This window comes from Triturus cristatus, chromosome 4_2 (genome assembly GCF_964204655.1).
Source record: "Triturus cristatus chromosome 4_2, aTriCri1.1, whole genome shotgun sequence".
Classification (NCBI taxonomy): Eukaryota; Metazoa; Chordata; class Amphibia; order Caudata; family Salamandridae; genus Triturus; species Triturus cristatus.
The window spans coordinates 558,419,745-558,432,986 of NC_140586.1; the positions used below are offsets into that span (position 1 = coordinate 558,419,745).

General features: G+C 42.4%; 1 protein-coding gene across 4 annotated transcripts in view; it reads right to left on the reverse strand.

Moving 5' to 3' along the window:
• Positions 1–13,242, reverse strand: part of EVI5 (ecotropic viral integration site 5) — a 1,102,294-nt gene that overhangs the window by 381,938 nt on the left and 707,114 nt on the right. For all 4 annotated transcript variants that reach the window (XM_085602190.1, XM_085602187.1, XM_085602191.1 and 1 more), the window contains 2 exons: positions 3,194–3,334; positions 355–513 (listed from right to left, as the gene is read on the reverse strand). In XM_085602190.1, coding sequence (XP_085458316.1) covers positions 355–513; positions 3,194–3,334 — 300 coding nt within the window. The remainder of the gene's footprint in view (positions 1–354; positions 514–3,193; positions 3,335–13,242) is intronic.

Here is a 13,242-nt window from a genome sequence, read left to right on the forward strand (position 1 = left end):
TGTAGGCAGTAGGTCTGCTTGACAGCTACACTGTCAAAACCCGGACCTAAAAAGGGAACTGAGCCAAAGTAAATGGTCAACGTTACTCCTCGAATAAACATGTGCGAAGTTTAAGCAATGTTGTCACTTCTTGATTTAATTGCGCTACAACCACGCATGTTCGCTGAAATATACAGATGGCATTGCAGATCTATAACGAATTGTGAAGCCCCTAATTATACTGCATTAGTCTTAGCATGACTGTTCCAGGGGCTTCGTTTAAGTGTTCTTAAACTTTGGGTCTGCCTTCATAAAATATTGAAGACATGTTTACAAAACTAGTCTGGCCCATAAGGTAGCAAAATTATGTCTCACCTGTGTTTCCATTTCCATCATTCTCTGCTTCATCTCCTTAAGTCCAGCCTGCGTTTCTGCTTCCCTCAAACGGATTGTCATTAATTCATCTTGCAATTCGTTGATCGTATTTTTTCTGGGAGGATCCTTCCATCTTCCTGTAGTGCGGGCCAGATGTCGCTGAAACACATTTAATAATTCATATTTGCCTACTAGGTACTATCTGAGGCACTAAGTGCAGCAATAGAAACCTGACCAAATCCAAATATTGTGATTACAAAAGTATTATGGTACATTATTTAAATTCCAGTTTCATTTTCTTTTCATTCGGTCATACTTTGACCTTTACATTTCAAAATCGACAAGCTTTTAAAAGGGACCTGCTTGATAAACGTTTCAGTAACATAATCCACATATTCTACCCCTCTCCTTCAAAAAATTAAAACGCTACAAAAATTTGTGTTGGTGCCACTTTGGTCTTATAATTTCTTCCTAGAGGAGCCATAGCACCGAAAACAAGACAGCAAATAATGGGCAGCATTTCCAGCAACCCAAATTAACTTGTTGCACTATACTGATGAAGGAATGAATCCAGAAACACGTATAGAGTTACACAACACAGACTGCAGCAACAAGGGTGAGGGAAAAAAAGTAAAGACTATTACTGAAGAAAGTGTTATCATGTACTGCATGTACCATGCTGCACTGATGCCAGTTGAGTACTGAGATGTGAGGCAGTTTGCTCGCACCTTCCTTCTCTTTGAAAAGGCTCCCTTGATATGGAGCCAATGAGCTTCTGTTGATGCAACTGCGCCCAATGAGTGGTACTAAGACCTGAGAAGACTTTGGGAAGCGTTTCCAGCACCCCCAAAACAACTTGTTGCTCTCTACTAATGAAGAAATTAATCCAGAAACACGTGTCTAGAGTTACGCGGCACAAACTGCACCAACAAGGGTGAAAAATTAAAGACTACTACTGAAGTAAGTGTAATCATGCACTGTATTTACGGAGGTAAATTGAGTACTGGGATGTGAGGGAGTGTGCTCCCACCCTCCTTCCGACTATCTTAAAATAGCTCATTTTTTACACCAACTGTTGCCAACTAGTGTAAAGAGGTTCTAGAAGATCGCACACATTCCACAGGGTTCCATCCTTTGTCCCATAGTCTTTAACCTGTGTCTGGAACCCCTCAGATCCATTCTTGCAGACAGCATCATCATGATCCAGCAATACCCAACTCTACCTAGAAATATCCTCAGATTCTTGATGGCACTCATCCAATCTTGATGTCAATTAATTAGTTGAAGCTAGATCCCACGAAGACTGAATTCCTCCTTTTTGCCACGAGCAACAAACAAACGCAGATTTAAACTCTGTCTCCAAACTAAACCTACAAGGCTTCATCCTTCAGCTGACAGACCATCGAATACAAAGTGGCAAGGCTCATCATGGACTTGAAGAAATTCAACATCACCAGATCAACAGATCCCAGTTTACCTAGCAAACAAACTAACCATACCTGGCAGACAAGGCCAGACCAAGCGCCTGGATAATGCCAAATTGGAGACAAAATATTCAAAGATGGAAACAAGCATGGGCAAAGCCAATAGATCTCCCTTTAGGATCTATCAGCTTTCCCAAAGATTAGTGCTGCTGCTGTCCAACATTGCAAGAAGGGGAGGAAGCACACAAATGAGAGCATGCAACACCAGAGAGACAGTAACTTAGAGTGTGTAGATGGCTATTTGGCTGGGGAGAAGCACATGAGGGAGAGTGCCAAAACAACACATGTCTTCTCTTAGACTGCTTAAGCAAAAAGAAAAAAAATATTCCCTAAAAGAGAGGTGTGAAGGATGCACAATTCAGCGAAGACAAAGGCAGGTAAAGAGGCTATGCACCAGAGGAGAAACAAACACAAGATGGAACAACACGGTCAATAAAGGCTTTGAATAAGAAGCAAGCAAATGATTGAAAATAAAGCCAATTAATTATACGCAATGAGTGGCCTGTAAGCCCATTGTACACTCTTTGTAAGCTCACAATAGGTCTTTTCCAGCCATACAGCTTACACTGTCTGGTAGGAGAGACCTAAAAATAAGAAGGGACGCCTTCTCCGGTCATAATCCCAGGATCTGGAACAGCATTCCTATCAATGTCAGGTCAGCAAATACTATCCTACAGTTAAAAAAAAAAAGCATAAGGCACACCTCTTCAAGGTGCAGTACCCTTAAACAGACAGTCCACCCATGACGTTCCCCCAGTGATTTTATCTCCCTGGTGGCCAAGCCCCCTGTTCAGTACCCTTTACTGTGCTCGGGCTAGGCTTGCACATTACAAATGCCAACACATAGATGCATACAGCATTTGTTACGTCACTAATCCTTATCTACCTTCTGGATTCTTGAATATTTTTGCCAGTGCTGCTCGAAAATTAAGTTGACTCCTATCATTGGCTTTGTCCACAAGAAAGAAAACACACCCACTTTCTTATATAATATTTGCAAATGTATTAACTGAGTTGCTTTAATTTGGCCTGACCCTGCAGGTAAATGCTCTAACCAAATAATCTTTAAATATGTAAACAATATTGTCCTGATAGATATTTTCAACCTTATTACAAAAATACGTATTCACAGAATATCTGCAATAGAAGGGCATGCTATAGCCAAGCAACCCTATTCATTTGAATGAACCACAGTGCCCAGTCGGACATGCCACTCCCAACGCCCCCCCCCCCCCCCAATCCACCTTTCCATCAGCATCTTGAGACCCTCACGGGTGAGTAGCTGCGCTCAACAAGCACTGATTGGTTGGTTGATACAAATGGGAATTAAAGTGCAACCAATTAAGAGTTCTTACCTGCCAGTGTTCCTCCAAGTCCTTAATTTGTTGTCGGAGTTCTTTCAGTGACATTAGGGCTTCTGCTTCCCTTAGCTTTACTGCAATTAGCTCCTCTTGAAGTCTAACTACATTATTCTCATCAGGAAAAGAGCTGTTCCTCTGAAATAAGAAGCATACCTTAGTATTTTCTAATTACTGGTTGATGTACATGTAGAAAGGTTTCAAATCAGTACATTGAACGGAAAATATGAATACAATTTTTATTTCTAATAGAAAGTGCTTACTGGACATAGTACAAAGCATTGTTCAGAAGCTAGAATAGAAATACATTACATGAGACAGTTCACTTACAATATATGCAAATGTTGATTGTACACCTAAAATATATGCAAATTATATAACACAAAGTGAAAGATAATTTTTATAGGTTTCATGATACACAAAAAAGGCTTTCTCTGCTTTAAGACTTATCCTTAATAAACTTTCTTTCTGCGGCTCCCAAACCCTGTATCTGGAATTTTTTGGTGTAGTGGAGGCTACTGGCAATGTCAATGGTCAGTGAGTGTACAAACAATAACAAGCATTTGCAATGCAATAGGTCTCGCATTATTGAAAGTTTGAGCTATTGTGATTGCAAATAATAATGCAACGGCAATAGTTAAAACTTTCATTAATGTCGAAGGAGGGGTCCGTCTCACACCGAAGAAGCGTGTTGGTGTCGGTGTCAAATATCAAAAGAACTCCGTCTTACGCATCCCGATTGTCAGGAAGGACGAAAACGGACCCAAGCTGCTGCGTGCAAAAGTCTTTATTGTTCCATTAGAGCACCAAGCACCGCCATGACGCGTTTCGGCCTCAGAAAGGCCTTGATCACATGACGCTGATAAGAAAAGCCACTGATTTTAAAGTGAAAGAGGTGAACATCACGTGACTGTGGGGCCAATAGACATGGAAAACATACTCAGTCGTGACATTGCATACTATAGTAATTAGTATAAAATACATAGCGGTTTACTAATTAGCTCATGACAAATTAAAATATATATTAAGATATATATTAAAATCTTTACAACATTATTGATGTTTGGCAATAGATTAAACCTAGCCATACAGACTGTGCAAATAAAGCAGCAGTGCAAATACAGCATGTGCAAATTAGGCACAGTAACTTCGGCCCCATAGTGGGGCTAAGAGCGCGGATGGCATATGGCCTTGGGGGACAGTAACAAAGTCCGGAATACGCTATCAGAGTCACAACCCCAACTGATAAAACAGATATAATCTGTTTTGCCTCCAATTGTATGTGCAAAAACATCAACACGTGTGCAAAACAATATATGACAACGCAATTAGTGCAATTGTCATATTACGTAGCATTCACTGGATAGTTCCATCATCAACATGCCATGGATCTAGATGTAAAATTACAGCAGACCCCCCCACACTGCAAATGTATTTCCCAAGAATAGTTATTGCACATCAGACTTTCCTACAGTGGTTGCGGTTCAAGACAGTGGTACATTGCCCCCAATAAGACATGGAATTAGCAACAATCCCCTAAGGATGGCATGCCCAAAACCAAAAGCTTAGCCAATGGCTAATATATTTGTAAAAACCAGAATCCAAAATTGAAATTGGTTGATCAAAATCCAAATATACATATAAAATATAAACAACCACTCATAAATATTTATTACATCATAAATATCTAAAAATCCATCCTATATACTGTATCCCCTGCATATAGGTATTAGAAGGGGAAAGATAGAGGGGCTGACATAATTAATGGACTAGACGTCCCTACAAAAAGGTTTCAATTCATAGTCAGTATGAGAAAAGGGGAGTTGTTAATGTTCAGTACCACTGAAAACTACCGCTTTGATGATCCCGACTAATCTGCCCTCATAGTCACAATTTATTGATATAAAATCAAAAAAAGAGAAGAAGAGGAGTGAAATGTGAGCAAAGAAAGTACCAAAAATAATACACAATATTGGAAAAAAAATTAAAATACAGCCACACACCTTGCCCTCTGGATGGCACGAATGGTCAAATACAGCAATGGGGCAATATTATTTAACATGGTGCTAGTGGCTGCAATAGAGCTGGCATAGGTCTGGGAGTTTCTAAGAGATATTATAGCCAAGTGAAGAAATCTTCACTTGAATTGAGTCCATTCGGGGTTTTGGAATCTAATTCAATAATATATCTTGTCTCTAGCCTTCTGAGCAAGGCTTCACGGTCACCACCACGGCGAAGTGGGGGGACCGCGTCCACCACAAAATAACTCGGATGGTCTAAGCAGTTACAATGGGTCTCTTTAAAGTGCCTAGCAACTGGATAAGTTGCATCGTGATTGCTGATAGCTCTCATGTGCTGGAGTATACGCTTGTGAACCTGCAATTTGGTACTACCAACGTATTGCAGGCCACACGTACACTCCAGCACATAGATCGCATAATCAGTTTTGCATGTCAGTTTTTTGGAGATGACTACAGGAACATCATTAAATGGGGTTTGTACGATGTTTTATTCCTACCCAGTTTGCAGGCTTTACATGAGGCACATTTTATGAAGCCTTTAGTTCTCTGTAACCAGGAATTGTTGGTAATAACTTCTGGACTACTCTTGACAAGCATGTCATTCATTGAGCGTGCTCTACAAAAGGTTATCTCGAGAACTTTGGGTAGAGTGTCACCAATGACTAGATCCCCCCGAACAACCGACCAATTCTTGTTAAGAATCATACGTGATTTGTTGTGTTGGCGATTGCATGTGGTAATTAGTCTGGGTGGGTCTAGGGTTGCTCTAGATACGTTGGGCAAGTCGACCTGTTTAGTATTGCCACTCAGTGCTGTGAAGCGAGAGATGGTATTAGCTTTCTTGATCGCTGTATCAAGCATGTTGACAGTATAGCCTCTGACTAAAAACCTTTGCTTGCTTTAGTGTTGAGCCTTTATGCAATCATCGTCTGTGCTGCAAATGCGTCTGATACGCAGCATCTCACCATATGGGATGCTACGTATCAGATGGCTAGGTTGGTGGCTGGTGGCATGCAGCACCGTATTGCCTGCTGTAGATTTACGGTGTAGCTGGGTATGCAACTGGTTGTTTTTGATGTACACTTCTACAGCCAGAACATTTACGGATACCTTACTGATCTGTGATGTAAACTCCAGGTTGAGGTTGTTTACATTAAGCTCTTCAATAAACAAGTTGGCTGCTGTCTCAGATCCCTTCCAAATAAGGAATACATCGTCTATGTAACAATACCAAGCTATGATATGGTTGCTCATGATGTGACCAAACTTAGCCTTGAGGACTTGCTCCTCCCACAGTCCCATGTGCAGACATGCGTAAATGGGGGAGAAGCACGCCCCCATAGCTAGTCCTCTCATTTGCTGGAACACCTGACTGTGGAATAAAAAGTAACTGTTATTTAAACAAGTCATAACCATCTCAGACAGCATTTTGTTGTGCTGCAACATGTAAATTGGTTTAGTCCGTAAGTAATGCTCAATTGCTCTGCCTCCATCCATGTGATGTATACTGGTGTATAGAGTAGTGACATCGAGGGTAATCAATAGATAGTCCTCTTGCCAAGTAATAGTGTCGATCTTTCTTAGAAAATCCCCGGTGTCCTGTAAGTACGAGGGTACATTTTTGACATGCTCTTGAAGAAAGAAATCAATGTAGCGCGAAGTGTTCTCCATGATACTGTTTTTAGCAGAAATTATAGGTCTCCCGGAGGTTTGTTGGGGTCTTTGTGAATTTTTGGAATCAGGTAGAAGGCAGGAATTACTGGGTGGTTGACCTTAAGAAATTTGAATTCATCACTACTTAGTAGCCCAGCACCATATTCCCCATCAGGAGGGAGTAGAACTTTTAAAGGATTCCCCCCCAGGTTTTTAATAAATGTTATGATATTTCCTCAACTGACACTATTAAACTCCTTTTGACAGTGAGATCTGGCTCGTCTTTTGATCCATGTCCGGTCGCAGTAGTTAAAACTGCCCCAAACCCGGTAGCTCAAGTCCTCACCCCTCTTTTTAACAGCATTTTTGACTCAGGGCTCTTCCCAAAAATGTGGAAAATGGCTTCAGTGTTACCATTACTAAAAAAGGACCCTAATAACTTTCGCCCGATTTCTCGCCTTCCTTTTCCAGCTAAAATGCTGGAGAAGGAAATGAATAGGCAACTAAGTGCCTTTCTACGGGATAACAAAGTGCTGGACCACACGCAATACGGTTTTAGAGAGGGTTACAGCACGGAGTCAGCACTTATAAAATCAACAGAAGAGATTAGGGAGGCCTTAGATGGGGGAGGGAAGGCTGCCTTGGTTTTGCTGGACTTGTCGGCAGCTTTCGATACAGTCCACCATGGCTTATTGATGGACCGTCTGTCAGATTGTGGTATTGAAGGGAAAGCCTGGCTGCTTTTAAAGTCCTTTTTATCAGATCGTTCACAGACAGTAGCATTGGCCAATTTTCACTCTAAGCCTTTCTCCTTGCCTTGTGGAGTGCCTCAGGGGTCGTCTCTTAGTCCCCTACTTTTTAATGTTTACGTTTCCTCTCTTGGCTCACTGATTAGTTCATTTGGTTTTAAACTGACCTCCTATGCCGATGATACACAGATTGTTGTGTCACTACAGCCAGGTCAGGATTTGGAAGTTGGGAAACAATTCCATGATTGCATTGAAGCGGTGGGAAGGTGGATGTCTCGCAGCTGCCTTAAATTGAATTCAGGAAAAACAGAGGTCATCCTGTTTGGGAATGATGTAAACTTCTGGACTCCTAATTTATGGCCTACCACCCTCGGTTCTCTTCCCACACCTTCTAAAAAGAACATAAAAAACTTAGGAATCTTGATAGATGCCAAGCTTAATTTTGGTGACCAGATTAATTCTATCTCATCTGCAACCTTTTTTATCCTTGGGATGGTCAAAAAGATCCTCCCCTTCTTACCGGCTGAGGGTCAACGTACAGTTGTTACTTCTCTCGTGATGGCCAAAATTGATTATTGTAATGGTCTATATTTGAGCCTACAGGAATGCCATATGAATAGACTGCAAACGCTTCAAAATGCGGCAGCTAGGCTACTGTCAGGTACAGCTAAGTTTGTGCCTATTTCCAAAGAAATTAGCAAACTGCACTGGCTTCCTGTGAGGAAGCGGGTCTGTTTTAAAGACCTTTGTATTGTGTTTAAGGCACTTCAGGGCATGGGCCAGGAGTTCTTGAAACAAAACATCCAATGGTATCATCCTAAAAGGACTTTACAGTCAATGGAAGCCAGGTTGGCAATAGTACCACGGATAAGGAAGGCTTCCTGGGGCAGAAGAAGCTTCATTTTGCGAGCCACCAAAGCATGGAACGCCCTTCCGCCCTATCATAGAATGTGCCCTGACCTTCTGGCCTTCAGGAAGAGCCTGAAGACCTGGTTGTTTAATAGGTAGTGTGAAAGCTTTTTTCCCCTCCTTTAGGAATAATGGGTAGCGCCAGGACACCCTTGGGTAATCGCGCACTATATAAATCCCCGTAACATAACATAACACTCTTCCACAATAGTAGTTTGGTGTTGAAGTCATTCCATGCCAATTTCACCGTCTTCCAATCACCCCGCCTATAGCACTGGCGATCATTCAGGTGTTGAAGAGCCTCGTCCATGTACATTTTCCTGGGCCAGAGGACAAGGTTGCCTCCCTTGTCTGACTGTCGTATGATCAAATTATCATTACTTTGTAGTTTCTTCATTAGGCTGCCATAACAATTGTTTTGTTTAAGACTTTTTTGTTGGGCCTGTAATGTAGAGATATGCAGTTTTTTAAGTTGGGTTGTCACTACTTCATTGTAAATATCGATGTGGTCATGCAACATGATGGGATTAAATGTTGACTTAGGTTTGAATCCTGTCAGTCCAGGCATATCAAGTCTGGGCACACTGCCACTACTCATCATAGTATTGTCTAGTGACCCTTCCCTATGCAATTCCTGTAAATCACACATTAACTCGTAATCATTTGCTGTGATCAGCGATGGACTTCCACTATCACATATCATTGCCTCTTGGATTGTAGGTTGTTTGGTTTTATTGAGTAAGTGAAATTTACGCAATTTCAATTTGCGAGTGTATTTATACAAGTCAATGGCAGGTTTGTGCATAGTTGAAGTTGTTAGGAGGGCAATATGATAAACCAAAAGATAGAATTTGCTTTTCTGTGGCAGTGAGATGCATATCCGTTAAGGTGATTATAGAGAGAGATTCACTTGAGGGGCAAATCTTTGGCGATTCCATTTTCTCTGTTTTTTGTAGTGCGGCTTCCCGCTGGTGTCTGTTTTTGTGACATTGTCTGCACTCGCGGAGTTTGAGATTGGTTCTTTGGGTTGATTCTGATTTTGGGCGCGTGGTCTTAGGGTTTGTCTGCGATCCTGGCGCAGGCATTCCACCTCCTGTGTAAATTTTGTAAACCCCACTCTTGAATTAGTAGCTGCTTGATCCCCATCAGACTCGCTCCCCGGAACCGAGCTTAAGTCTGATATGGAAGTCGATGCTTGAACTGTATCCTCTATATTGGGTTGTTCTATTGGTGTTCGAGTCGGTGTCTTAGCTCTTTTCAAGGAATCAAATTTCTTCGCAAACGTAAAGATTTGCCCATTTTGATAGTCTAACTTATCTCTCTGAAACTTATATACCTTTCGGTTTTTTTATGATATCTTCTTCTTTGGCCAAACGCACATGCATTTCATCCCAATATCTTTTTTTCCAATTCTGTTCTATCCATTTTGGATATTTGATCCTTTAGTTCTTCAACTTTAATTTGTAGGGAAGCACGTTCACTCTCCGCATATTTTATCAAAATCTTTACTAATCTGCTTGAAGAGTCTAAATTACATTCTGCCAGCATATTCGGATGGGGGTTCTCATAGCTAGGGGCCAACATAATACGGAGGCCCACCTCCAAATAGCGTGAGAGAGATTTATGTCCCCACCATTTTGATTGCTCTGTGCGCATGCATTTCTCCAGTTGCTTAAATGCATCTTTTAATTCAAAACTTCCAGTCTTAGCAGTAATAGAAAGTACATTGTGTACCGCTTCGGTGAATGGTAAGTCATCTAACATTTCAGCTGCCGCCTCCTCGCGGCTTTTCAAAGTGTCGGCGGCCATGGTGCACTATAGTTACAGGAAAGTGAAGTTGGCCGAAAACAGTAAATTGCCTCAATAGTGCTCACTGCTTCACCAAGCACACTCCTTCACTGGCAAGTATAGCCTTTCAGCTCCTACCTTTGCAGACTTCAAGGGTGGGTTCAATCACTGGAATGAAAGTCCGTTCGCCTGTGGCTGTCGGTAGTAAAGTGTACGGCTGTCCGGGGGCTGCTGCGGCTAAACCAAACAGGAACACAAGATGCTTCCGGATCACCGGGAGCTGGCTTCCTGCCGCTCGGCCCTGTCGAAGGAGGGGTCCGTCTCACACCAAAGAAGCGTGTCGGTGTCAAATATCAAAAGAACTCCGTCTTACGAATCCCGATTGTCAGGAAGGACGAAAACGGACCCAAGCTGCTGCGTGAAAAAGTCTTTATTGTTCCATTAGAGCACCAAGCACCGCCATGACGCGTTTCGGCCTCAGAAAGGCCTTGATCACATGACGCTGATAATAAAAGCCACTGAATTTAAAGTGAAAGAGGTGAACATCACGTGACTGTGGGGCCAATAGACATGGAAAACATACTCAGTCGTGACATTGCATACTATAGTACTTAGTAAAAAATACATAGCGGTTGACTAATTAGCTCATGACAAATTAAAATATATATTAAGATATACAAATTAAAATATATATTAAGATATATATTAAAATCTTTATAACATTATTGATGTTTGGCAATAGGTTAAACCTAGTTATTCAGACTGTGCAAATAAAGCAGTAGTGCAAATTAGGCAAAGTAACACACACACACACACACACACAACCACACACAACCACACACAACCACACACAACACACACACACACACACACACACACACACACACACACACACACACACACACACACACACACACACACACACACACACACACACACACACACACACACACACACACACACACACACACACTAAAACAATAAAAGTATGTTTTGTCTCAAAAAGCACAGTCTGTCATTGTAGCCTCCAGCAAAAAGGGAGCTACTTTGTTTCTAGATGTGTTTCTTGTGAAAAGAAAACACTGTCACTATAGTGAAGTGTTATCCAATGGCTGAAGTGGTCTGAACTACTGTCCAATGTTGTAAGCTTTAGTGGGCAGAATAAAAACTTGTCTGACACAACAAAAGACCAATGGATGAAGAGGACTGGCTAAAGCCCCTACAAAAAAGTATAATATAGATAACAGTTTAGTAAAATAAAAAGGTCTGGGCTAATGCTACACCTATATAAAGCTTGTGGAAAAATGATTTTCGAAAGCTATTCTAAGGATACGGTTTCTTCTGATTGAAAGAACAGTTGTGTTTCCTAAGATCGTAATTTATCATATTTCATGTGCCTTTAATTTGTGTACAAATAAAATACATACAATAGTCCCTTACCATGTGGGAGTGTAATCTAGAAAGGCCGGCTGAGACTATTAAGGTTCCACACAGTCAGACTTCCACGGGGTGGTTGCACATAAACTGTTTTCCTTCATGAAGAAAAAAGTGCCAGGGCTCGCGTCAGGAGTACACTGCAGCTTGCTCAACACATTGCCTCTGCTATGCTGTCAATGATAGTAACAACAGAACTACTAACCATCACACTGCTACGGGTGTGACAATTCAGACTATTTCAGGTCCCCACAGCCATTAGAATGGTCTGGGCGGCAGGTAATAGTCATGTTTAATGTACATAGAATTAATAATTACCTGTTGTTGTGTTCATTTCTAAATCAACTAAACGGTGCCACTTTGCGGTACATTGTCACTAGCGCCGATGTTGAAAACTTACTGTTGGAGCAAGCCCCGGAAACAACCGGCTCAACTTTAGCACTGGCCACAGACTACATAGAAGCATAGTCAATGGAAAGGTCATTTTATCCTAGCCCTATGTGTGGCCTCTCTTCCATTCTCTGGAGTAATACCACATTATAGAGAATCGATATAGAGGAGCAGATAGGGAAGCCCTAGGGGATACGACGACTGTTCACCTGCTTAATGGCTGCACCATGCTGCGGCTGCCATTAGTAGGTCCTGGGGGGGGAGAGGGCTGCCGGGCATGGGCGGAGGTGAGTAGGAGGGGTGCAGGAAAGGTGAGTGGTGCGATGAGCAGGTAACAAGCTGTGAGGAGGAGGCAAGAGCAACAGCGACAACGGTAGAAACATAACAGATTCAGAGATGCAGCAAAAGGAAAATGAGAGACTGGCGAAATAGGTCAAGACACAAAGAAAAGTGGCAATGTGAACAGGAAAAAAGGGAGAAAGGCAAAAGAGAAACACAGCAACAGTGTCAGTTATCAGAAGTAGATAAAACAGTGGCAAAATAGAACTAGTGGATATCACACGTGCACAAAGAGCATAACCACTTCATTTTGTGGTGTGAATCATTTCTCTTGACACATAGTGGAGGATGGTGCACGCACACCCACACACAGATAGCACTACATGCACAGAGTACTCTCGTCATGCAGCCCCAGTTCCACAGGGGTCTGCAACACCCAGACTCGGTGACCGCCATATGCAGAGTGTGCGCAAAGAACACATGCGCCGTGCATTCCCTGTACCCACACGAGGCTGTAGCACCCAGACTCGGCGACCACCGTGTGCAAAGACTGTGTGCTGAGGACACTCGCGGTGCAGCCTCAGTGCCCACACAGAGCTGCCGCACACACTCGGCGACCACCGCGTGCACAGCCTGTGTACTGAGCACACTCGCGGTGTAACCTCAATGCCCACACGGCGCTGCAGCACTCACAATCGGCGACCACCGCGTGCACAGCCTGTGCACTGAGTACACTCGCTGTGCAGCCTCAGTTCCCACACGGGCCTGCAGCACTGCACCATCTGTACCATCGGTGTAACACAGTACCGTTCACCAGGAGTTT